This window comes from Canis lupus, chromosome 11, assembly GCF_011100685.1.
Source record: "Canis lupus familiaris isolate Mischka breed German Shepherd chromosome 11, alternate assembly UU_Cfam_GSD_1.0, whole genome shotgun sequence".
In the NCBI taxonomy this organism is placed as follows: domain Eukaryota; kingdom Metazoa; phylum Chordata; class Mammalia; order Carnivora; family Canidae; genus Canis; species Canis lupus.
In genome coordinates, this window is record NC_049232.1 from 11,191,704 (window position 1) to 11,218,995 (window position 27,292).

The window sequence follows — 27,292 nt, forward strand, 5'->3', positions numbered from 1 at the left end:
TGTGTTAGGTTTGGAAATTGATTATAAAAACTGACCAGTGTTTGCTGCAGGGTTGGAGAGTGTTGTGGACAGAGCACCTGTGTGCTGGTGCAGACCAGACACCTTGTCTTTAAAAACAAAGAAGCAGATGAAAACCAAAAACCAGTAGTTTATTGGCCTGATTGCCAGCTCATTAGTCTGATGGTCTTAATTTTTCCAGCTGATGTAAAATAAACTCACCCAAAAACTTATGCAACTCTGAATATTCAGATTAAGAAAATAGAGATGGGGGAAACGAGAATTATATACTCTTGGATTTGTTAAAATTTTTTCTGTTTAATTCTGAATTCAATTTTCATTCATTTTTAAATTAAATTCATTTAGTTTCTGTTTCTGAATTCATTAGATTTGTCTCAAATGTTTATTTGTAAAAAAAATGTTAGAGATTAACAGAATATTGCACTACTTGATATCTTTAACAAAATGACAATCTACTATATTAATTAAGACTTAAAGCTAACTTTAATTACAGTGTAGTAATACTGTCTCAAGTGTCTGAGTTACATTTTCCCCAGAAGAGGTCATTGAATTTTTGAGAAATATTTTTTTGAAAAATATTTTTTTTATCCAAATTTGGAGGACCTTGTGAGTGAAAGAATATAGAAATCACATTTGCCCAAGTTTTGATGAAGAGCCTTGGAATAGTGAGTTGTAAAAAAAATGAGAGTATCTGTTGTTCTGACTTTGTTTTACAAAGAAACTCAGATTTGCTGACCATTAGTTTTGGAAGATGTTTGGTTTCTCTTTTTTTTATCCTTTTCATTGAAAGAAAAATAATTTCAGATGATTTTCTGAGTCTAGTAAATCCTTTTTTATGTTTTTTAAATTTATTTATTTATTTATTTATTTATTTATTTATTTATTTATTTATGATAGATAAAGAGAGAGAGAAACAGAGACACAGGAGGAGGGAGAAGCAGGCTCCATGCCAGCAGCCCAATGTGGGACTCGATCCCGGGACTCCAGGATCGTGCCCTGGGCCAAAGGCAGGTGCCAAACTGCTGAGCCACCCAAGGATCCCCTAGTAAATCCTTTTAATTAGTAGATATTTCATTGAATCCTATATGTGCTTTTAGTAATAGTCATATATTATAAGCCACCATCCATGGTACTTCTACTCCTTTGCTTTAGATTAATATGATCAATTTGCTTAAAAACTTTTGTCTTGCTTTGGCCCCATATATTATTAATGATTTTTTTCTTAGGGATTGAATCTGTTACAGAAATCTAGGTTTTAAACAGACACATAGATCAATGGAACAGAATAGAGAACCCAGAAATGGGCCCTCAACTCTATGGTCAACTAATATTCAACAAAGCAGGAAAACTACCCACTGGAAAAAGGACCGTCTCCTCAATAAATGGTGCTGGGAAAACTGGACAGCCACATGTAAAAGAATGACTGGACCATTCTCTTATACCAGACACAAAGATAAACTCAAAATGGATGAAAGATCTAAATGTGAGACAAGAATCCATCAAAATCCTAGAGGAGAACACAGGCAACACCCTTTTTGAACTTGTCCACAGCAACTTCTTGCAAGATACATCTATGAAGGCAAGGGAAACAAAAGCAAAAATGAATTATTGGGGCTTAATCAAGATAAAAAGTTCTGCACAGAAGCAAAAGAAACAGTCAACAAAACTAAAAGACAACCTACCGAATGGGAGAAGATACTTGCAAATGACATATCAGATGAAAGGCTAGTATCCAAGATCTATAAAGCACTTCTTAAACTCAACACCAAAGAAACAAACAATCCAATCATGAAATGGGCAAAAGACATGAACAGAAAGTTCACCAAAGAAGACATACACATGGCCAATAAGCACATGAGAAAATGCTCTGCATTACTTGCCATCAGGGAAATACAAATCAAAACCACAATGAGATCCCACCTCACACCAGTGAGAATGGGGAAAATTAACAACAAATGTTGGAGAGGATGTGGAGAAAGGGGAACCCTCTTGCACTGTTGGTAGGAATGTGAACTGCTATAGCCACTCTGGTAAACTGTGTGGAGGTTCCTCAAAGAGTTAAAAATAGATCTGCCCTATGACCCAGCAATTGAACTACTGGGATTTACCCCAAAGATACAAATGCAGTGAAAAGCCGAGACACCTGCACCGCAATGTTTCTAGCAGCAATGTCCACAATAGCCACACTGTGGAAGGAGCCTCGGTGTCCATCGACAGATGAATGGATAAAGAAGATGTGGTCTATGTATACAATGGAATATTCCTCAGCCATTAGAAACGACAAATACCCACCACTTGCTTCCACATGGACGGAACTGGAGGGTATTATGCTGAGTGAAGTAAGTCAATCGGAGAAGGACAAACATATGGTCTCATTCATTTGGGGAATAGAAAAAATAGTGAAAGGGAATAAAGGGTAAAGGAGAGAAAATGAGTGGGAAATATCAGTGAGGGCGACTGAGCATGAGAGACCCCTAACTCTGGGAAACGAACAAGGGGTAGTGGAAGGGGAGGTGGGTGGGGATTGGGGTGACTGGGTGACCGGCCCTGAGGGGGGCACTTGACGGGATGAGCACTGGATATTATGCTATACGGTGGCAAATAGAACTCCAATAAAAAAATTTAAAAATAAAAAAAGAAATCTAGGTTTTATTGCCCTTGCTATTTCTACCTCCTAGTAGAAAGTGATAGGTTTATACCTCATCTTTCCTGCATTAATTACGGAAAATATATGATTTAATATTTATTTTGAAACTACATTTAAAAGATTCATATGCTGCTGCTGTAAACAAGAACATTGCACTGCAAAAACTGTAGCTTTGGCATAATCTAAACATTATTTACTTAGGTCGTGTGGCAGTGTCTTTTATTTTTTTTCTCTCTTCCACATGGGTAAATGTCCAGCAAGGTGCTATGCTCCAAGTGGTAGGTCCATAAGAAATCCAAGGAAAATTTTATTAAAGATTTCTTTGTAGTTCTCGTACACCTAGAAAATAAAGTCCTTTAAGAGCTTCTTGACTCCCGCTCTCATCCTGATAATTGACTATCTCACCCATACAAGGAAATGGCAAGGGACTGTTTCAAATTTTTTCTTACCTGAAGAGTTGAAACAAACTTGGGGTTGATGCAAAAATACTCGGGCATGATACTAATGTCTGATGATTTTAATAAAGGTTCTTAAAAATATTTGAAAGTCTCCCCAAACTATTACATACATTCTCAACCTGAACGAATCTTGTAACTTTTAAATAGTTCATTCATCATGCAAATGGTCTACTGTTTTCCTCCCACACGATTGTAATATATACTTTGCCAAATATACATCTAGACTTCACATTTATAATTGATTTCCAGTATCTATTTAATGTTCCATGAAACTGATACTCAAAATGAAGATAAATGTCACCTAATTTCTAGTTACTACAAATTTTATTTAATTAAGCCATAAACTTTCTATAAACATCAGCTTGTTTATCTTTTCTTAAAACAAATTCTATAAGTAAATTTCCAGAAACTAGCAAGTGCATTCTTATTTAGATACATGTGGATTAATTTTATTTTTGTAAGCCATTAGTGCAATAAAATGATGCCCCGATAATGAAAAAGTTCAACGTGAAAGTAAGCATTATTTTAAGTCTATTAGCAAATCTGTTTGCTACTTAACCAACTGAGCCACCCAGGAAACCTTTGATCTTTTTGTATTTTGTTTAAGTAAACTTGTTTCCTTACAAGTGATCTTTACCTCTGGGGTTTAGATCTGAGGTACCATCAATCGTCTTATGAATCTACATACTGAGATTAAGAGAAGGAAAATGTTAATTCCAGAGAAATCTTAAATTGATTGTCCCTATTTTACATAGTGGTATCTGCCAGCAGTTCTTTTGAGTATATGGCTGGAGAATGTGTACTATATATGACTTTTAAAACAATAGCATCCTCAAGTTCAGCAAATGCTTGTATCATCAACTGCCAACCTTAGTGTCCTGACACTGTCCTATACCTTTCTGACACCAAGACAGCCTGTCCATACCTGGCAGTTTGAACAAACTCTAGACAGGCTTCTCCCTGACTCTTGGCCCTGACTTGTCTTTTCTTAAAGCATTTACTTTAGAACACTTGGAATTGTAAGTTGTTTTTCTGCCTCTTTGAGAGAGGCAAGACTTTATTCCAAACTATTCCATCTGGACAGAAATTAAATTCAACTCCAATGAAACAAATACAGGAGAATTTTTAAGCAATGGGGTGAGCTAGTAGAAAAGTGCTATAGGTAGTCAAAGTGGCAATTGGTCCGGGTGATTAGACCATTCATGTTTGCTAAGTGACACTAATATGAACTTAGTCTTCTACCCTCCCACACAGACTAAGAGACACAGACACTATCTTTCTTGATTACATTTCAAAGGGATGGCTCCCAGTCCCTGAGAAAGCTGTTTCTGGATTGAAAAACTGGCAAAAGTCTAGGAGATTTATCTCTCAAAGAGGCAGAAAAACAACACCATCTATTCAGTGCAGTTTTTCTTTGGCACACAATAAAGGTAAGTATCTCTAACCTGTATCTATATCTATGTACATCTCTTACTCTATTTGTGTGGAGAATCTTGAGAAATATGTACACAAAGTGAATGCAGCAGCTTGTGATAGCAACAGGAATTGGATTTTAAGCCTGTCTTAAGTAATCATTCCACTGTAATTCACACTTCATCTTTAAAATCTTATCTTTGTATTTTATTTTTTTGACGATTTTATTTATTTAGAGAGAGAGTAAGAAGGGGGAGGGGCAAGGAGAGAACAAGAGAATCTCAAGTGGATGCTGAGCAAGGAGCCCGACACAGGGCTTGATCTCATGACCCTAAGATCACAACCTGAGCTGAAATCACGAGTTGGATGTTTAACTGACTGAGCCGCCCAGGCACCCCTTACTTTTGTATTTTAAATGCCATAATTGCTATAGCAATTGCAAGGTCACGTCTTTGAATATTAAATGGTATTGCAGAGCAAAAATAGGAAAACTATTCTCTGGCAGGGGAGGTACTCATTCTGAAACCTTTGTCATGATTGTTCAATCAGTTTTTGCCTCCCATGGATCCTCTGATTTTTCAGGCTCTACTTTTAAATAGAAAGATTGGAGAAGAGATGTAGGAAAGCAGGGGAATATGCTGTAATGTACGATCATTCTCTTGAGGAAAAGAGGTATAGTGGCTACGGGTAGGACATGAATGAGAAAGGTTGACATTGTGACAAATTATTCCTAAGTATTTAGAATCAGACTAAATATTCTTCATCTTTAATGTAATAATAGGACAAAACTTATTTTTCTGTGGGTAAGACTACTTATTTTGCTGAGTAAAGCTATGTGAGATTCTGAAAAGTAGGGCTCCTTTGATTAAAGATGCCTTATTTCATCAAATAAAGGCTATATTCACCTGAAAATCATAACTGAAGGGCAACCTTTTTCTATTGAGATTATAGAAGAGATTTCTAGTTCTACAGCATAAGACTTTGAGCAAACACAATAAAGGGATAAGTTATGTATTTCTTATATGTAATCCAAATACACAAATATCACAAAAGGCTAAACTAATACATTAATATATTAAGGTTGGTTTTTTCTCAAACACTGAGCTATTTCAGATACTTCAATTTTTCACAAAATAGAAAGTCCGATGCTACCAATTTTTAAGGCTATGAAAGAGAGAAATCCTAACAACTCTGGCAGACACAAAAATTAGTTACATTTCTTAGAAGAAGTAAAAAAAAATTGGCAGCATTTTGCAATGATAGAGATGAATATATTCCATTGAACAGCAGTTTAAGCTGTATACCCTCAAAGCATAATTGTGCATTTGTTCATAACATACATGGGCAGGTTTATCTCTTGTATATTTTTAATAGGCAAAAATTGGAAATAAAATATCCAACTATGGAGAAATGCATGAATAGAACCCAGCATTTTAGCCACATTTTATTACCATACTATACTCAAAATGGATAAATCAGGCCTGCATCTGATAGTAGAGACCATTGATGACAGCAGTACGTATCCGTAAGCTGAGGGGAGAAAAAAAAAAGAACTTAGAAGGGTTTGAATAGAATACAATTAGGATTGTGAAAAAAAAGAAGACTGTGTAGTGTCATCTACGGATGCACATAAGGCTGTAAACTTCTTTAGAAGAGATGCTTTGCACATAACAAAATGCTCCACGTCACTTGTCATCAGGGAAGTACAATTCAAAACCACAATGAGATATCCCCTCACACCAGTGAGAATGGTAAAAAAGTAACAAGACAGGAAACAACAAATGTTGGAGAGGATGTGGAGAAAGGGGAACCTTCTTCCACTGTTGGTGGGAATGTGAACTGGTACAGCCACTCTGGAAAACTGTGTGGATGTTCCACAAAGAGTTAATAAGAGAACTGCCCTAGGACCCAGCAATTGCACTTTTGATGTACCCCAAAGATACAGATGTAGTGAAATGCCGGGACACCTGCACCCCAATGAGTATAGCAGCAATGTCCTGTGGAAGGAGCCTCGGTGTCCGTCGAAAGATGAATGGATAAAGAAGATGTGGTTTATGTATACAATGGAATATTAGTCATTAGAAACGACAAATAAAAAAAAAGAAAAAAAAGAAATGACAAATACCCACCATTTGCTTGGTTGTGGATGGAACTGGAGGGTATTATGCTGAGTGAAGTAAGTCAATTGGAGAAGGACAAACATTATATGGTCTCATTCATTTGGGGAATATAAAAAAAATAGTGAAAGGAAATAAAGGGGAAAGGAGAGAAAATGAGTGGGAAATATCAGAGAGGGTGACAGGACATGAGAGACACCTAATTCTGGGAAACGAACAAGAGGTAGTGGAAGGGGAGGTGAGTGGGGGGTTGGGGTGACTGGGTGACGGGCACTGAGGGGGGACACTTGACGGGATGAGCACTGGTTGTTATGCTATATGTCAGCAAATCGAGCTCCAATAAAAAAAAAAAAAGGTGATTTGGTTTGAGGAAGAGATGAGAGGCAATGAAATGAGCAATGAAACTTCAGCTTATTTGCAATATGTTATTTCTTAAAGTCTGAAATACACACATCTATTTATTTCACTTGATTTAAAAGTATTTGATAACAAGAAACAAGGTCAATGAACCGAGGATTATAGGAGAAGGGAGGGAAAAATAAGACAAAATCAGAAAGGGAGACAAGCCATAAGACACTTAATAGGAAACAAACTGAGGGTTGCTGGAGGGTCGGTGAGCAGGAGGGGATGGGTAATTGGATGATGGGCATTAAGGAGGGCATGTGATGTGAGGAGCACTGGGGGTTGTATGCAATTGATGAATAACTGAATTCTACCTCTGAAACTTAAATACCCTGTATGTTAATCGCATTTATTTTTTTTTTATTTTTATTTATTTATGATAGTCACAGAGAGAGAGAGAGAGAGGCAGACACAGGCAGAGGGAGAAGCAGGCTCCATGCACCGGGAGCCCGATGTGGGACTCGTTCCTGGGTCTCCAGGATCGCGCCCTAGGCCAAAGGCAGGCGCCAAACCGCTGCGCCACCTAGGGATCCCTGTTAATCGCATTTAAATAAAAATTTTAAGTTTAAAGATCAATTGATAAGTAATCTTGCCATTGTTAAATAATTTCTATATAATTAGGTGGTCAAATAGACATAGTTTTTATATTTTCTTATGAAAGTACTTAAGTTTGGTGGATTAGAAACCTAAAAACTCCATACTCTGTATTGACTTATTTGAATATGAAGGAAAAATATATCTAATGCTTAAATCTCATGAGAACAATATAAAATGCTTAGAAGAAAAAAATGGCATTGTATATTTGTTTTAAGGCTTTTGTTGTTTTGTTGTTGTTTTAAGCAATCACTAACCCAACATGGGTCTCGAACTCAGGAGCCCAAGCTCAAGAGTTGCACATTCTACTGACAGCCAGCCAGACACTCCCTTTTCTTTTTTAAATGAAATAAAATTATTGAACTTCTAAAAAGTTCTCTGTTCTCATCAAAGACAGGCTTCCTAAGTTACAAAATTACTAGTATCTCTTTGAAATTCAGTTGTGGCCAGAAACAAATATGTATTTTCTGTTTTTTTTAACTTGTATAAACTTCAGCAAACAGATCAGGTTAAAATAAACCAATTGAGTAGACAGAAGCAGTTGGATATCTTCTGTCATTCTTCCTGTTTCTGGCAGATGAAGGGACCCATTGATAGGATTATGTCAGGGGAATGAGTCCCACATTGGGCTCCCCACAGAGAACCTGCTTCTCCCTCTACCTATGTCTCTGCCTCTCTGTATCTATCATGAATAAATAAAAGCTTCAAGAAAATCATCAATAACTTGAAACTTTCTAAAAATTATTTTAAATATTAGACATAGAAACCAAGGCGTTCATTAAAATACATATATACACACTTGTATGTATACATATATACATATATATGTCCCAAAAGTCAGCCAGCAGTTTCAAGCTTTAATGACTTCAGAAGTGCTAAGCTAAAAATGATAGACCACCATTTGAAAGTTGAACTATTTTAATTTCCTTTCTCTTATATAGTTTTGTGAACTATAAAGAACATTTTAATTTTTTTGTTTTTGAAAGTTGAACTATTTTAATTTCCTTTCTCTTATATAGTTTTGTGAACTATAAAGAACATTTTAATTTTTTTGTTTCTGTCCCTCCAGTTGAAGACAAGCAAAGTGACAAAGAAAAATTAAAATTAATCTTTGAAAATACACAATTAAAGTGTAAGTTATAGGCAAATAATTCAACATGCAAATTTTACTTTTAAAAACTTGTTTTATTTTTTATGTTTCTAAAATTAGTAAGCTTAAAACTGGATTATGACTTTGGGCACCCTTGTGGACACACATTTGATCGTCCCTGATGAGGGTGTTCCATCCTCTCTCCTATGACTGTATATCAAGTGTTTGTAAACATACATGTGCCCAGAAAAGCCAAGCAGGGTATTTTCTTTGCTTTTGTTTCATTTGTGCAGTAGCTTTTCCTCTCTCAGTAATAAGAATGTCTGTCCCCCAGTCAAATAACCAGGCAGGTGAACGTATTAGACAACGATACAGAGAAAGATATATGTGCATATAAAGGAAAGGATATAGAAAAATAAGTAAAACTGTTAACAAAGACTACACTGGCGGAAACTTGTGGGTGCGAGTACAGGGGAGGAAGGGTATGGATTACAATCTACCACATAGTCAGAGTCTTCAGGCACATATTCATGGATATAAGATGTCGAGGAGGGAAATAAGTTAGATGGGGTGAAAAATCTATAGCCAGGCTGGAGAGTAAGACTATGAGCCAGGTGTTCACACCTGCAGTAAATGCAAGGGATTTGAGAAGCCGCAAGCAGAACTCAAACTAGATTCTTTGTCAAGTTAGCAGTCTCCTCCCCCGAATCCTGCCAAGCTGTCATCAATCTTCTGCTCCACTGGTGAAAGCTCTAGGTAGGAGAAATGTGTTTCCACAGTACTAACATCTCTAGCAATACCGCCCTCTTCCCCACAAGGCAATATTGCAGGGATTTTCAGCGGTGCCTGACTCTGGCAGGGTGGGGGAGAGTCAGCAGGAGCAGAGACTCTTTCCTCTCAGGGCTCCTGAGGGCCTGGTATTCCCCGCATTCCTTGGGCTTCTCACGCCTCTCTGTGGATATTTTCTCCAGAGCTGGGCACCACATTTCTCCAGGTAACTGGGAGCAGCTGCAGAGGATCAGGTACATCCATCTTTAGCCGGTCCTCCCTTGATGCTATGGGACTCATGAAAACGTCTGTACTCCCATCAGACCTGCAGGAATGTGCTGGATACTGTTGTTTGAAATCTTTGGGGTGATGGGTCTGTGTTGCTGTGAGAAAACCAAAGCAGAGAAGAGGGTCATTCAGTGAGGAAGGCAGCTTTTCTTATTTTTATGATAAATGTTCATTCACTCTACATGATTCAAAAGATTCAGGGCAATTCCCAGGCTCCAATCTAACTGACTTTTGGACCCCAGAAGATGAGCCTTTCCTATATCCCATTGACTAAAAAGCCATACTCTCTCTCATTCATTTTGCAACGTCTTTGCAACTTCGTCTACGTTTAACCCCTCTAGTGACCTCTTAGAATAAGGCACTCGCAGCTGTAGGGAGAATAAAGAACGAGATATGGGAATTGTGAAACTTCATAAAAGAATATGGGGATCTTCCAGGAAGCAACACATTAAAATTTGCCAGAAATCAGGGTGCCTGGGTGGCTCAATTAAGCATCCGACTTGATTTTGGCTCAGGTCATGATTTCAGGGTTGTGAGTCTAAGCCACGTGTCAGGTTCCTTGCTGGGGGATCCTGCTTAAGATTTTCTCTCTCCCTTCACCTCCACCCCCTCCATCCCCAACAACCCCGGTTGCTCTAAAAGAAAAAAAAAAAAAAAAAGGCAAGCCAGAAATGCCAGAAATGGTCCACAGCAGAAGAGTAGCTTCTTTGTCTCCCTTCTCCAGTTGCATCTGACACTTTAAAGGAAGCAGCCAGAACTACTGGCTCCTAGGATATATTAAATAGGAGTCCTCTGGTTGTTTCTTTCAAGTGGTTGTAACTCCCGAGCAGGTTCTTCCAGGTATGAAACTCACAACATGACATCTGAGATCTCACCCTCACCCAGGAAAAAGGTGGGACTGTGACTAGCCTTCATACTAACCCTTGTCCATCTCTGCTCTGCCCTTGAAAGGGAGGTAGGCCCAGGGCTAAGACTCCTGTGACACCTGGTTTATCTAAGGAATAATGGGCCCAAGCTTCTCTGCCCTACTTGACTAGTCTTGTCCTTACCCGACTCCTCAAAGGCATAGGAAGGAAGCAATCTCATTAATTCATCATCCATCAAGTATTCCACCCCAAGTATATATTCCTCTGAAGAAAATTATGCATCATAGTTATTATAGAACCCAGGGAGACATTGCTGGTGGATGAACCTTTTCTCAGAACCCTGAGTCCCAGGCATCCTCGAGGTGTTCTCCTAGCCCTAGGGCCCTCACCTCTTTGACCATGTGGCCTCCAGCAGTCCCTGCTTCCAGGGAGTCTCCTTTTTTCAGTGTAGTGGTAGAGAGGATACGCTGGTGTACGATGCTCTTTAGACTGCATGTGAGTGTCTTGCTGTTCCGCATGGTGAGAACCACCTTCTTCTCCTCCTTCTTGGGAGAGCAGTGGATAGAATGGAAAGGGGTCCTCTGCTCCTGTTGCTGCTGGTGCACTGGTAGTGGCGGGGTGGTAGATGTGTATAAATAGAGGTGGGTACGAGGGTTGTTTAGAGAAGATAAAGAAAGCCCCTTGGTAGAGTCTAGTTTACTCTACTTTCTCTCTCTCAGGGGCTGAAGAGAGACTGTTTATTAGCATGAAGACATGTTCATGCCAGAATGATGTTCTTTCTGGCCTCGGTGTGTTCTCTTCCCAGTATTCTCCCCCCTTCTCTTCTTTGCCCTGTTCTTCTTGCTCTTCAGCCAAGCTAAGGCCAGATGGAAAGTATGGCAGCTAAAGCCCTCAGTGACCCCATGCTGGACGTGTTCCTGTAGGGCCTCTAAGCTGGGGAAGACCCGGCAGCAGCCCATGCACCTGAAGCCACTATCCAGGGCCACAAGCCATTCGGGGGTCTTGGCCCTGGAACATTCCTCCACAGCTGGAGTCTCTGCTGGGCTGTCAGCCTCCTCCTTTTCCTCTTGAGCTTCACTGTTCCAGCTGGACTCACTGCCAGTTAGGAGTTCCTTCGTACACACATGAGACGGGGTGACTTCTGTATGGACCTTTTCAGGAAAGGCCATTTCTTCTAGTCTTGCCTTCTTTGAGGGAGGCTCCTGCTCTTCCTCTGAATCACTTAAGACAGCCACCCCCCTTTTCATTTGGACATGCATGTAGTAAATTTTCATGAGCCTTTCCTTCTGTGGTTGTACTGAGGGCTCAGAGGGCTGAGTACTACTGACCAGATGGAATGGAAATGAGACATATGGAAAGGGCGAAGAAGTCTCATGTTGCTCAGATTGTCCAGGATGAGAAACATCTTGGTGTTTTTGATGGCTTCCTACGAAAGAGAATTTCAAACGTAAGACAAATAGAGTCTGTATGTGACGTCCGGAGGTGTCAAGGTGGCCATGAGAATATTCCCATGCAAATGTGTGGAGCAGAAGTCTGTACACATGTGGTATTTCGGCATTCTATGAGTGGTGTGTTTTATTTGAGGTGTGTACCTGCTATAACTATGCGGGGATGTGGGTGTAGTGTGTCTTGTGGACTTGCATGTGTGTTTTGGGACACATCTGGTTGAACGCTTCCTTTAAGAATGTATTTATTTATTTATTTGCAAGAGAGAGACAGAGACAGAGAGAGCAGAAGTAGAGGGAAAGGGACAAGCAGACTCCTTGCTGAGCGTGGAGTGTGACATGGGGCTGGATCTCACTACTTTGAGATCATGACCCGAGCTGAAACCAAGAGTCGGATGCTCAAATGACTGAGCCACGCAGGCACCCCTGGTGACTGTTTCTGATGTTACTCAGAGGTGACACTGAATGAGTGTGTGCATGTGTGTTACATAGTGTGACAGAGCATGTGAACAAGTGCGGGAATAATGCTGTTTCCTGTTGACACTGTAGCTTAGAATGCCAGCAGAAGTGACCTGAGCTCCTGAAATATGCCGCTCTGTGAAGTGCCCGAGTCTTCATGAGTGAAGTGGTATGTGGATGAGAAAGGCTGTACATGAAAGTCCATCCTCCTCAGGGTATATCCATTTTCTGCAGTTTGGCTTAGTGTGAGGGAGTTAAAACAGGTGATCTGTACAAGGGGTTGTAAAGGACTTATGGTATTAGTGTGTGAGTGGATGAGTCTGACTGTGTGAGGGAATGAAGGGACAAGGGTGTACCTATGCCATGCCAGAGACTGGGAAAGTGAATGAGGAAGGAAGGCAAGGAGAAAAGGAAGGAGAAATGGGACCAGAACTGGTAGGAAGGAACACAGATGCAGGAGTGTGGGTGAGGTTGAGTTCATGCACCTCTGAGGGGGAAGGGTGTGATGAAATGTCCACACCACTGAGGTGCTCTACTTGACCTGAAGCTACAACGGTGACTGGGTCCTCCCCCTGAAGCTACACTCCCTTTCTGTTCCTCTGCAGGGGCTTCAGTCCTAGTCCCTCTGCCCTGAAGCCCTCTTCTGCTCTCAAGGGGAGAATAAGATAAGTCAGGCTTGGGCTGAGCAGCTCAGTTGTACCTGCTATCTCTGCTCAGAGGCGACCTGTGTATTTCCCTTACCGTCCTCTTTAGCGAGGATAAACTTACCAGAAGGGGAGATGCAGACGTATTCTGAGGAAGAAGACTTTTCTCCTGCAATCTCACTGCCAGGAGAGACCACATATGACTCAGGCTGAGGCACATTCTCTTGGTTCTTCCAGAATTCTGGGGAAAGGATTAAAAACAAAACAAAACTCTGAGATATGGCATCTTCTGGAGTCTGTGTCAACTCAAAGAGCTACACTGAATGGATATTATTAGTTAGACATCATTACCACACATGAGACTTAACTCTCATAGAAACTAAGGTGACTTTCTTCATTGAAATGCTACGATTTTCAGGTGATTTTATCTTTTAAAACTTCACTTACTCCTAAATATAACTAAATAATAATTAGTAAAACTGTATTTATAGTGAATGACCATGATATTATCTCGTGAGATTTCTGGACATGTGTAGAGAGTATTGGACACTTAGAACCACGCCTGTAAAACAGTATGCAGTCACTAAAGTAGGATATTCTCAGCTTGGTTTTCCTTATAGGACACTGTGCAATGAGGGGGCATGGGGTGCAATTTTATGAAGAATTCTGCATGTGTATCTCTCTACGTATGTACTGATATCTGGTATCTATCTATTAACCTTAAAAACACACGGAGGAGGGATGGATGGATAGATGGATGGATGGATAGATAGATAGATAGATAGATAGATAGATAGATAGATAGATAGATAGAGGGCAGCCCCAGTGGCTCAGTGGTTTAGCGCCACCTTCAGCTGGGGGTGTGATCCTGGAGACCCAGGATCCAGTCCGACTACAGGCTCCCTGAATGGAGCCTGCTTCTCCCTCTGCCTGTCTCTCTCTCTCTCGTTCTGTGCCTCTCATAAAAAAATAAATATAATATTTACAAAAGATAGATATATAATGTACAAATGCAGGTAAAATAAATTTTCAAGGTTCCCGGGGAACCCTGGTGCTGGAAATGTTCAAATTAAGACTTCACGGTCATGGCCCAAACTTCCTTTCCGAAAATATATTTCCACATTTCTCTTAGATATTTTATCTTCTCATTCAGATCTTTTAAGAACTTCTTCCAAAGAAGACAGGGATGCCTCCCTGGTACATTTCTGCTTATTAATTAGGAATACAGACCTTGGACAGTCCTCGTGAGAAGGGGTCCTTTATGGCATTGCGGGGCATAGGCTCGTAATTCTAATTTTTGGCTAACATGCCGCCTCACCTCCCTGCCTGATTTCCCCCCAGCCCCTCCCACTCCCACCATATTACCTCTGTCAAAGAGCTTGTCTGCAGGAGAGATACGGGAAATATATTCTGAGTCTGAAACTTCTGCCCTCTGGCTGTGGCCTTGGGCCAACCCAGAGGGTCCAGAAAGTAGAATGTCTTCATCTGTGTTTAAGACTTCTGGGAAAGAGAAGGACAATCAGATAGATGATATCTTTGCCTCCATTAAACATTCGAGAAATACCATGTATAATAACACACACAGCACTTGTTCCCAGGAAGATTATAGTCTGGCTTCTATCCAAAGGTCTAAAATCTAGGTACCTAAAAATATTTGCTGGAATGAAATGTCTGGTTACCTAAGAGAGCATGAGAGCCCTAGGTTGTTTCCTGCAGTTGATCAGAGGCTCAAATTCTTGCCTGGCACATGGTAAGGTGCCCATATTATTTGTTATTACTACTCCATTTACCACAAGAATAAATGCAGAGCAGGTATGTCAGTACAGGTCTTCAGTCTGCCACCTGTGGTTTATGATACCGAGGTCCTGCTGCCTCCGGGGAGGGTTAGGATTTACAGGGAGGAATGACAGACTGGGATCTGTTGGCCTCCTCTTCCACATATCTGCTCCTGTGCTCCAGGGACCTCACCTGAGGGCTGCACAGCTCTGCAGGACTGGAGACTCCAGGGGGATCCCCAAAGCTGACTCCAGACGGCACTTCCAAGCATGGGCACAGCTCAACTGTCAGGAGCTACGGACTGGCCAAGTGGTTCAGCTGTCACTTGGCCTAGTTAGTGGTGTCATCTTCCTCATGTTCCACACACATTGTTCTGATCAGCTTTTGCCTCTATACTTACCATACTCATAAGCCTACCACTAAACTTTCCCAATTAACAGCTAAATTCTAAGTTGTTGATTGTTTTCCTAGTAAAATATGTATATTTCTGGGATCGGGTTTTACCTCTATCATGAACTTCAACACATCCCGAAAATCGCCAGTTAGTTTTTCTTCCTCTTAATCTACATTTCCAAACTCAACACTCAGTAAATAGGTAAATTTCTGTTCCTGATAAAATAACTCAAACATATTAAGTCTCTTCCTATGTTTAAAAAGTTTTTTGAAGCTTGTACCCAAATTTAATTTCACAAAATGCACCTACTTTGTCTCTTAGGTCACTGAAGAGTATCTGGTAGGTCATGTTATAGGCATGAGATAAGTCAGTGGGGGGTGGATTATTTTTTAGAGACGTAGTATGTGTACCGTGTTCGGTGAGTACTGTCTGATTGTGCACGTGTCTGTCATGTTTCTTCAACAATTTTACGTAGGAGGCGTACGGGTGCCATGGCCATTCTACGTACAGGTAGCATGAGCATCATATATTAGCGGATGGTACTGCATAATCCCGTATATGTAAAGGTGGTATGAGTGATCTGGGTGTCATGTACTACTGAGGTTCAAGTTGTGACGTACTGTCTATTTGATTTATGAGAGAGATATGGACCTGCGTAATTTTGTGAGATCTGTTGAGATTGTGAAAGTGCTAGGATAGAGGCAAGGTTAGAGGCAAGACCTCACGCGAGGTCCTAGATTATGGAATTACATGAGGGGCCTAAGCAACTTGGGACAGAGGAGTTTTACACGATGTTATATGATTGTGTGGCTTTGTTCACTGTTAATGTGAAATATGAAGTTCTACAAGAGTGAGATTATTTGTGTGAGTTTGAGATGATAGTATCTAAGGAATGTCATTAGAGAAGGCAAACTTGAGGAATACATATGCTGCAAAATGAGTTGTGAAGGTTCAAGATATGAGGATCTGAATTTATGAGTCTGTCTGAGAGTATAAGGAAATGGGAGCAGAGGGATGCCTGGGTGGCTCAGTGGTTGAGCACCTGCCTTTGGCTCGGGGCATGAGCCTGGCTTCCCGGGATTGAGTCCCACGTTGGGTTCCCTGAGGGAGCCTGCTCCTCCCTCTGCCTATGTCTCTGCCTCTCTCTATATGTGTTTCTTGTGAATAAATGATTAAGATCCTTAACAAAAAAAAAAAAAGAAAAGAAAAGAAAAGAAAAAGAAAAGAAAGAAATGGGACCAGAGAATGGGAAATGAAGAGACAAGTGTCAATGGGGGTAACTGTGAGAGGACTTTGTGCTAAGACTAGTAGAGTGTGTGATGGAATAAATATTCCTGTGTGCTCATGAGGGTTAGGAGGTTGTTGGAGAAGAATCGAAGGGTCTCTTTCAAATCACTGCCCCTTCTTCCTCCATGAAAGGACATATGCTAAGGAGTTCAGTCCTCTCTTAGAGAAAAAAGCAAAATCTACAGGTTCCTTCTTGGATGCCCTATCTGTTCTTTGCTGGCCCATTTCACACCAGCTGTCAGAGATTTCTCCGAGAGATCTGACATTTCTTTAGACTCCACCTTTGCAAACATGGCCCTGCACTTATGGATATTTGTCCTCTCTGAGATTCCCCTTGAATCTCCAGGCTTTGTTTTATATAGATGCAATGAACATCTCCTGGAGAGAAAAAAGACCTTGTGTTATCCCTCTCATCTGGACATGGGCTTGGATCACTTTTTAATGCTCAGCTGGACCCTCAGCCATGCTTACATCTCCCTTTGCCACTACCCACCTCCAGTTCATACATCTCTACTTACCAGTATTCTTATTGTCAGAGGCACAGGGGAGGTCACTTGAGACAACGGCACTGTGTTCTTCCTGTGAGGTACTCTCACCAGGCTGTGGTGTATCCTTTTGCTTCTTTAAGATTTCTGTAATTTGAATTAGAATTAAAAAGATATATCTAGTGTTTCATATATTCAGTGCACTTGGATTGCTTACTCTGTGTCAGACACTCATGGATAGTATAGTCTCTTTCCTGGCCAAAGCTCCAAAATAGAAGCATTCGACCATTTTTACTTTTTCCCAAGTGCTCATGGCTAGCTGGATATAATATATGTACATTGTCTTTATTGAGGTCGCTGCGGTGTGTCTTGAAATTGTGTCATCACAGTGTACAGTCCATATATTTTAGTATTTGTTTCCCTGACTATACATACATCACTGTGTCTCACGCATTCATCAGAAGATGCCCATATCCTATCTGCAGAGTCCATAATGTTACCTTTAAGGCCCAAGGGACTTTGCAGATAATTTTAGATTAAGGACCCTGAGATGGGAACATATTTGGGATTAGATGAGCGGTCCATATGCCGTAGTTTAGACTTCTGACCTCTAGAACCATAAGAGAATAATACATTTGTGTTGTCCTTAATCCACTGTTTGCGGTAAATTGTTAAAGCCTTCGGTAGATGATAATAAATGCTCCACATACTCTGGACTGACTAGGGGATTTACAAATGGGCAGGCTCTATTTACCTGATTTCCTTTCTTTTCTGAGCGTAGAGTTGTTTATTTGAGTCCATGGTGCCACCCATTCTTTGTGCAAAATGAGGAGCTTAGAATACTTGAGCTCCCAGTCATGTTGTATGTGACTGTCATCCAGTACTTCAGTTACATCTGTTTGGTGGATTATCTGCGAATCAGTGATTCCTGGTTTGGGTGTGGAAATCATCAAAACCTACTGGCATTCAATCACAGACTTCTCAGCTCACCTTCCGTTCCTGGCTTCCATTTCATCTTTCCAAATACGTTCTGTGTTTTCAAATTTTTTATCTTTTATGTTTTCTACTTTTTTATCTGAAACCTGTCTTTTTTTCACCCTTCTTTTCTTTATGATGTGACTGTTCTTTTCATCCAGCACATTATCTTATATTGTTATTAGATAATTGCTGTGGATATGGTCACTGCCTGACAGATCACCATTCTTTTGAAAGACTGTGTGCTTCTCCCCAGTTGCTTTAACATCTTTGTTATTGAGGTTCTGAATATTGGCTTTAGTGTCCTTAGTTTAGTGGGGATTATTTTTGCCATTTCTGTAACGAGCTTCCTAATAATGTTTCCTGATTCTAAGGGTTTGTATCTTCCAGAGTTCTGAAAAAAAAATCTTGGCAATTACTTCTTTATCTGTCTTACGTTCTCTGTTTTATTCTAAACAAGCATTAGTTTGATATGTCATACTGTCACATTTTCTCCTCATTTATCTTAATCCTTTTTTCATATTTCCAATGTATTGATCACTCTGATTTATATTTGTAAGTAATTCCCTGGCTCTAGCCTTCAGGTCACAAATGTTCTTTTCCTCTGACAAATGTGATGTTTAACTCATCCACATTTTTTATGATTTCTAGAACATTATTTCTCATTTCTAAAACTTGTTTTTCTAATACTTTTTATTGATAGTGTTTTATGTTTTTACTCGTTTAATAACTGTAAACATTCTTATTTACCATTCCTATTGTTTAATTAAATGATTTTCTTTGAAGCTAAATTTAGTGTTCATTGTGTTTGCAGAATCTACTTTAGATAATGTGTTTTGTAGTTTTACATGGGGAGCTCATGTTCAGTAAGTCATTACCTATAAGACTCTTTTACATGGATGACTAACGATTCAGAGCTCTTTTACATTCCTTCAGTGGGAAATTACTAGAATAGTGCAATCTTTGGTTTAATTTTACATTAACTCTTCTCTTGTAGGTTTAACTGACATCACAGCAATTCTGGATATGATCAGTTTTTGCCGCTCTACTTACCATACTCATAAGCCTACCACTAAACTTTCCCACTAAACAGCTAAATTCTAAGTTGTTGATTGTTTTCCTAGTAAAATATGTATATTTTTGGGATCGGGTTTTACCTCTATCATGAACTTCAACACATCCCGAAAATCGCCAGTTAGTTTTTCTTCCTCTTAATCTACATTTCCAAACTCAACGCTCAGTAAATAGGTAAATTTCTGTTCCTGATAAAATAACTCAAACATATTAAGTCTCTTCCTATGTTTAAAAAGTTTTTTGAAGCTTGTACCCAAATTTAACTTCACAAAATGCACCTACTTTGTCTCTTAGGTCACTGAAGAGTATCTGGTAGGTCATGTTGTAGGCATGAGACAAGTCAGTGGGGGGTGGATTATTTAAGGTACACACGGTATGTGTACCGTGTTCGGTGAGTACTGTCTGATTGTGTACGTGTCTGTCATGTTTCTTCAACAATTTTATGTAGGAGGCGTACGGGTGCCATGGCCATTCTACGTAAAGGTAGCATGAGCTTCATATATTAGCGGATGGTACTGCATAATCCCGTATATGTAAAGGTGGTATGAGTGATCTGGGTGTCATGTACTACTGAGGTTCAAGTTGTGACATACTGTCTATTTGATTTATGAGAGGGATATGGACGTGTGTAATTTTGTGAGATCTGTTGAGATTGTGAAAGTGCTAGGATAGAGGCAAGGATAGAGGCAAGACCTCACACGAGGTCCTAGATTGTGGAATTACATGAGGGGCCGAAGCGAGTTGGGACAGAGGCGTTTTACACGATCTTATATGATTGTGTGGCTTTGTTCACTGTTAATGTGAAATATGAAGTTCTACAAGAGTGAGATTATTTGTGTGAGTTTGAGATGATAGTATCTAAGGAATGACATTAGAGAAAGCAAACTTGAGGAATACATATGCTGCAAAACGAGTTCTGAAGGTTCAGGATATGAGGATCTGAATTTATGAGTCTGTCGGAGAGTATAAGGAAATGGGAGCAGAGGGATGCCTGGGTGGCTCAGTGGTTGAGCACCTGCCTTTGGCTCGGGGCATGAGCCTGGCTTCCCGGGATTGAGTCCCACGTTGGGCACCCTGAGGGAGCCTGCTCCTCCCTCTGCCTATGTCTCTGCCTCTCTCTATATGTGTTTCTTGTGAATAAATGATTAAGATCCTTAACAAAAAAAAAAGAAAAGAAAAAAGAAAGAAATGGGACCAGAGAATGGGAAATGAAGAGACAAGTGTCAATAGGGGTAACTGTGAGAGGACTTTGTGCTGAGTCTAGTAGAGTGTGTGATGGAATAAATATTCCTGTGTGCTCATGAGGGTTAGGAGGTTGTTGGAGAAGAATCGAAGGGTCTCTTTCAAATCTCTGCCCCTTCTTCCCCCATGAAAGGACATATGCTAAGGAGTTCAGTCCTCTCTTAGCGAAAAAGCAAAATCTACTGGTTCCTTCTTGGATGCCCTATCTGTTCTTTGCTGGCCCATTTCACACCAGCTGTCAGAGATTTGCCCACATTATGACCAACAGAATTCATCTTCTCAGGTTCAGACTGAGTTTATATTTCCATTTCTCAGAGAGATCTGACATTTCTTTAGACTCCACCTTTGCAAACATGGCCCTGCACTTATGGATATTTGTCCTCTCTGAGATTCCCCTTGAATCTCCAGGCTTTGTTTTATATAGATGCAATGAACATCTCCTGGAGAGAAAAAAGACCTTGTGTTATCTCTCTCATCTGGACATGGCTTGGATCACTTTTTAACTCTCATCTATGAGTCTGTAAATAGAAATGCTCAGCTGGACCCTCAGCCATGCTTATATCTCCCTTTGCCACTACCCACCTCCAGTTCAGACATCTCGACTTACCCGTATTCTTATTGTCAGAGGCACAGGGGAGGTCACTTGAGACAACGGCACTGTGTTCTTCCTGTGAGGTACTCTCACCAGGCTGTGGAGTATCCTTTTGCTTCTTTAAGATTTCTGTAAATTGAATTAGAATTAAAAGATATATCTAGTGTTTCATATATTCAGTGCACTTGGATTGCTTACTCTGTGTCAGACACTCAGGGATAGTATAGTCTCTTTTCTGGCCAAAGCTCCAAAATAGAAGCATTCGACCATTTTTACTTTTTCCCAAGTGCTCATGGCTAGCTGGATATAATATATGTACATTGTCTTTATTGAGGTCGCTGCGGTGTGTCTTGAAATTGTGTCATCACAGTGTACAGTCCATATATTTTAGTATTCGTTTACCTGACTATACATACGTCACTGTGTCTCACGCATTTCATCAGAAGATGCCCATATCCTATCTGCAGAGTCCATAATGTTACCTTTAAGGCCCAAGGGACTTTGCAGACATTATTAGATTAAGGACCCTGAGATGGGAACATATTTGGGATTAGATGAGGGGTCCATATGCCGTAGTTTAGACTTCTGACCTCTACAACCATAAGTGAATAATACTTTTTTGTTGTCCTTAATCCACTGTTTGCGGTAAATTGTTAAAGCCTTCGGTAGATGATAATAAATGCTCCACATACTCTGGACTGACTAGGGGATTTACAAATGGGCAGGCTCTATTTACCTGATTTCCTTTCTTTTCTGAGCGTAGAGTTGTTTATTTGAGTCCATGGTGCCACCCATTCTTTGTGCAAAATGAGGAGCTTAGAATACTTGAGCTCCCAGTCATGTTGTATGTGACTGTCATCCAGTACTTCAGTTACATCTGTTTGGTGGATTATCTGCGAATCAGTGATTCCTGGTTTGGGTGTGGAAATCATCAAAACCTACTGGCATTCAATCACAGACTTCTCAGCTCACCTTCCGTTCCTGGCTTCCATTTCATCTTTCCAAATACGTTCTGTGTTTTCAAATTTTTTATCTTTTATGTTTTCTACTTTTTTATCTGAAACCTGTCTTTTTTTCACCCTTCTTTTCTTTATGATGTGACTGTTCTTTTCATCCAGCACATTATCTTATATTGTTATTAGATAATTGCTGTGGATATGGTCACTGCCTGACAGATCGCCATTCTTTTGAAAGACGGTGTGCTTCTCCCCAGTTGCTTTAACATGTTTGTTATTGAGGTTCTGAATATTGGCTTTAGTGTCCTTAGTTTAGTGGGGATTTATTTTTGCCATTTCTGTAATGAGCTCCCTAATAATGTTTCCTGATTCTAAGGGTTTGTATCTTCCAGAGTTCTGAAAAAAAAATCTTGGCAATTACTTCTTTATCTGTCTTACGTTCTCTGTTTTATTCTAAACAAGCATTAGTTTGATATGTCATACTGTCACATTTTCTCCTCATTTATCTTAATCCTTTTTTCATATTTCCAATGTATTGATCACTCTGATTTATATTTGTAAGTAATTCCCTGGCTCTAGCCTTCAGGTCACAAATGTTCTTTTCCTCTGACAAATGTGATGTTTAACTCATCCACATTTTTTATGATTTCTAGAACATTATTTCTCATTTCAAAAACTTGGTTTTTTAAATCTTTTTATTGATAGTGCTTTATGTTTTTACTCGTTTAATAACTGTAAACATTCTTATTTACCATTCCTATTGTTTAATTAAATGATTTTCTTTGAAGCTAAATCTTAGTGTTCATTGTGTTTGCAGAATCTGCTTTAGATAATGTATTTTGTAGTTTTACATGGAGAGCTCATGTTCAGTAAGTCATTACCTATAAGACTCTTTTACATGGATGACTAACGATTCAGAGCTCTTTCACATTTCCTCAGTGAGAAATTACTAGAGTACTGCAATCTTTGGTTTAATTTTACATTAACTCTTCGCTTGTAGGTTTAACTGACATCACAGCAATTCTGGATACATCCCTCAATAAATGATATTTTCCCCAAAATGAATGCACAGAGTTTCTCTCTACCATCTGATAGTGAAAACTGTTTTTTTTTCTTTTTGTTTTTGTTTTTTTAGATTACTTACGTTTAATCATGAGAGACAGAGAGAGAGAGAGAGAGACTGGCAGAGAGAGAAGCAGGCTCCACGCAGGGAGCCCGACATGGCACTGGATCCTGTGTCTCCAGGATCAGGCCCCTGGTTGAAGGCGGCGCTAAACCACTGAGCAAACCGTTCTGCCCCATGAAAACTGTTTGTATTCAGTTCCTAGTGAGGATACAAGAACAAGAGACTCAGATTCCCAAATAAGAGATGAGAATAAGATTATAACTGGGTCTGATGTGTTTCTTTCTCCCACTAACTGAGAGATGCTGAGCTGGGTGTCTACCAGTCTGTTCAGGCTCCCATTGCCCTAATCTTCCCAGACTTTGCTTGCCTTTCTTTTCCCCTTACCAGTAGAAGACAGATGACTCAAGGAGGAATAACAGAAGTATTCTGATTCAGAGGATTCACCTTTTGCCTCAGGGACCGCAGTATTGTCTTCCAAAGAGTGGCCAGGTGGTGGATCACATTTGCTTGATTTTAAGATTCCTAAAAAATTGAATATAAGTCAGAAAAACAGCTGGTTCCATTCTGTTCCCCCTCCTATACTCTTCGCCCTAACCTATTCTTCCCATTGATTCTATGGAAATACTTTGTTCTGAACAGTAATCTTTAGTTTGGGCAGAGAATTGGTATCTTTCAGCATCCTATTCTTCTATTTGGATCCTCTACTATGGGTCCTCATATTCATTCATCTTGGTTAGAATTTTCAGTACCATTTGCCTTCCTTTATATTTGTTACATTTTTATCCTCTGCATTCTACCTCCTAGAGATTTACTGCCTCAAAGGAGACAAAATCTTAACTTTTGAAGAACACATTCTTTATTTTTATGTCAATGTCTCTCTTTCCATGCTAACCAAGCTCGTTGCTCATTAGTTAATTGCTGAAAATCATCATCACCTCTTATGGATATGTCTGATATGTGCATTACATACCTACTGTGGCAAAACGGTGTGATGGGTGCAATGTGCTTTGTGTCTATATGTTCCTAACATGTTGGTTTAAACAGAGCTAGGGCTTAAAGTGTAATTGATTTGGTGCTTGTGAATCTGAATATGAGATGAATTTTGTGTAAGTGATAATGGTATGTACGCTTTCTGGGTTTCAGTTTAGCACATATCCATGTGTACAGATTCTGCGTCCTATGTCTACGGATTTCAGTGTTTATATTTTGTTATAGGACTTAATATTCTCTTCGAGACTAGACTTGACATATTTGTGAAATATAAGGGAAGAATGAAATAACATTAGAGGATGTAAAAATCAAAGGTTTTAAGAGAAAGAATAAATGAACTTCGAGACTATATTTATATTAATACATATGCATAGATATAATCTATATTTATATTTAAATTAGTTATATTAGATAAATTTCACAGATGTAATGGTGAGTGAAAGAAACCAGACAAAAACTATACATTGTATGCTTCTATGACATTTAAAAACAGGGATAACTAAGCTTGGGTTTTAGAAGTCAGAAAAATTATCTGTGTTTGTGTAGCAGGAACAAAAACATGGCATAGAGAATTGAGGTGCATATTGAAATTATAAGGAAATGAATGATGAGAATAAGGAGTGCAGAGAGAGTCTGCACCGGGATAACATATGTGCTTTTGCTGGTTGATACTGACCTACTCTTCCATGTTTCTCTGGTAAAATTCTCATACCCAGACCCTCTCCCACCATTTCCTCAAATAAAACACTGCTCTCTGCTGATCTTTTTGGGATTACTCCACTCCTTTTAAGTATTTTTCCCTTGCAACTGATGATTTCTACCACTGGTCAGAGAAGAAGACAGAGATACAGTTGGAGTTTCTTTCTGTTTTGGTCAGCCTTTCATCAACTGATGATCAGAATCACTCAGTTCATCTCTGGCTTCTACCTAGATTCCATTTTATTCAATAAACTCTCCTTACCAGCACCAGTGAGCTTTTCTTGGGAGGAGGTGCTGAAGCATTCTGAAGAGGAAGAAGAGTCCTTTTCTGTCTGGCCTGAAGTTGAGGCCACTGCGCTTTGTTCATGCTGTAGAACTTCTTCTACGTTAGTACTTGCTGAGAAATCACACAAAAATAATAAAGATGTGGCCCATGATTGGTGTTTGCGAATTTATCCATCCATTAAACAAACAAGAAGAGTATAAACAAGACACGTTTAGTGAACACACATAGCCTCCATTTTCATGGAGAGCATAATATGGTTCATTTATTGTGTTTCTATCAGGAGGAGTTGGGTTTGTACGATGTTCCTTGTAACTGGAGCAGAAAGTGCAAGCTATCTCCTTTCTACCTGGACATACTACTAGATTGTATTTATCAGCATCTCTTGCGGCTGTTCTGACAATGGGATTAAGTTTTTGAAAATGGAAAATGAGTGGAAATGACATGTGACCCTTCCAAACAGAACCAAAAATACCTCTTCTGGGTCCCTCCACGCTCTTCACTTTTCCAGCTAGTTGGGATGTTGATAATCCAGGGTCTATTTTAAAGCTCAGGTTGATGATAGCAAAGATTCTATCAGCCCTGGAGACTTGCCATATTCCATTTTTATATACTCTGAATTGTTATATAAGCAAGAAACCGATTCATTTGTGTACTAGTTACAAGGGCCAAATCTACTCTCACTAATGACGTAAGGACGTAATGTGTTTTTGAGAGGCAAATAATTGGATCTGGTACAGAGTAAGTGGACAATTATATTTGATATTAATTACCTTTTCCTGGCATACTTATATTCTATATGTGTGTATATGGGAAACACAGTTATGAGTACATGTTTTCCATGTCTCATACTTTACACTCAATAACAACTCTCAACACGGACTAATTTTATTGCAGGTAAAATACAGATAACCTCACTTTCCAGGCTTCTCTCCCCAGAAAGCACATACATTGTTGGAAATATCAAGTCCTCTTCCCAAGTAGGAGTCAACACTTGTAACTTCAGGGTTAGCCTTAATCTGCCCTCCCCCAACTCCCCAGCACTGAACAATGGTTTCTCCTCCTAGATGTTACTTGTTTACTTTTAATTTCCATAGCAACCAGAACTACTTCAGTTTTCCATTTCTTCAGAAACAATCTCCTCAATTTAACCATTATCATTAAACAGTGGTATATGTACATATTCTGCCCTTTTCTTGCATTTTAGATAGGAACCCCGCATTTACATTCTCATAGTCTGAGACAAAATTCTTTTTTGCTTCTGAGTAAGTAAATTCTGACTTTATACTCTCACCCCTGTACAACCAGTTTCAAGTGCTCTTTTAAAAATTTCTCCTTACTTCTATGAGCCACATTTTCTTCTTCATTAACAGGAGAAAGTACTACTGGAAAACTTATAATAACATCCTATACTACATCAATGCCCTTAGGCAGAAATAAAATATAGGAAAATACAATTTCCACAGAAAGAGTACTAATCAGCCACTCACTAAGTCTGTAGCGCAGTAACCCAGAGTGACATAGAGATGGCACAGGTCTTAAGCTGCAGAGACAAGGTTTTGGTCACTTGAATTTTCTCTTGACTCTCAGAGACTATCTGAGCCCTCAGAAAGACTAGCATATATACACATCCCTCCCCCGCTTCCCTTCTTCTCTCCTTTCTTTAGAGGCAGTTCCTTGTCACCCTGTGCTCAGAGAAGATGCTTAACACATACCTTTTGACCTCTTGACAGTTTGGGGGGAACTTGTCCTTTCTAGATGCTTCCTTTTTCGTTTCTGCTTCATGGTTCACCTCTTCAGAGAGTGACTCCAATCAGTACCTTTCTCCCTGAAACTCAGCTCAGAGAGTCGGCTAACAATAACGAAGAATCAAACTAGTTCACTTGTACACTCACGAACAACAAATCAGTAGAGAAACTACTTCCTCACTAAATCACTGTCCTGACCAGTGCTCAACATACCAACAGGGCTATTATGATGCAAGCCAGCATCAGTGTTCTGTGACCTAGGGATTACATCAGCACACACCAGGAACCCTGCTGCTACTCACAGGATTCAAGGACTGCCACAACTCAGACTAGAGCCATTGCTTTCATCCACTGGGAACTATCATCAACTTGAATTTGTGTATCTTGCACTTGACATCAAAACAAGAGAAAAGAGGACTTGGATTAACTAAAGAACATTCTTTCTTGTGTCTACAG

At 39.6% G+C, this 27,292-nt stretch overlaps 1 protein-coding gene across 1 annotated transcript in view; it reads right to left on the reverse strand.

Moving 5' to 3' along the window:
• Positions 1-8,813: 8,813 nt before the first annotated feature.
• LOC102151636 overlaps positions 8,814-27,292 on the reverse strand; it is a 91,039-nt gene continuing 72,560 nt past the window's right edge. The window contains exons 8-13 of the mRNA XM_038551912.1: positions 21,050-21,163; positions 17,185-17,298; positions 14,575-14,709; positions 13,334-13,450; positions 11,051-12,087; positions 8,814-9,890 (exon numbers count right to left, since the gene is read on the reverse strand). Of these exons, the coding sequence (XP_038407840.1) occupies positions 11,402-12,087; positions 13,334-13,450; positions 14,575-14,709; positions 17,185-17,298; positions 21,050-21,163 (1,166 nt within the window). The 3' untranslated portion in view covers positions 8,814-9,890; positions 11,051-11,401. The remainder of the gene's footprint in view (positions 9,891-11,050; positions 12,088-13,333; positions 13,451-14,574; positions 14,710-17,184; positions 17,299-21,049; positions 21,164-27,292) is intronic.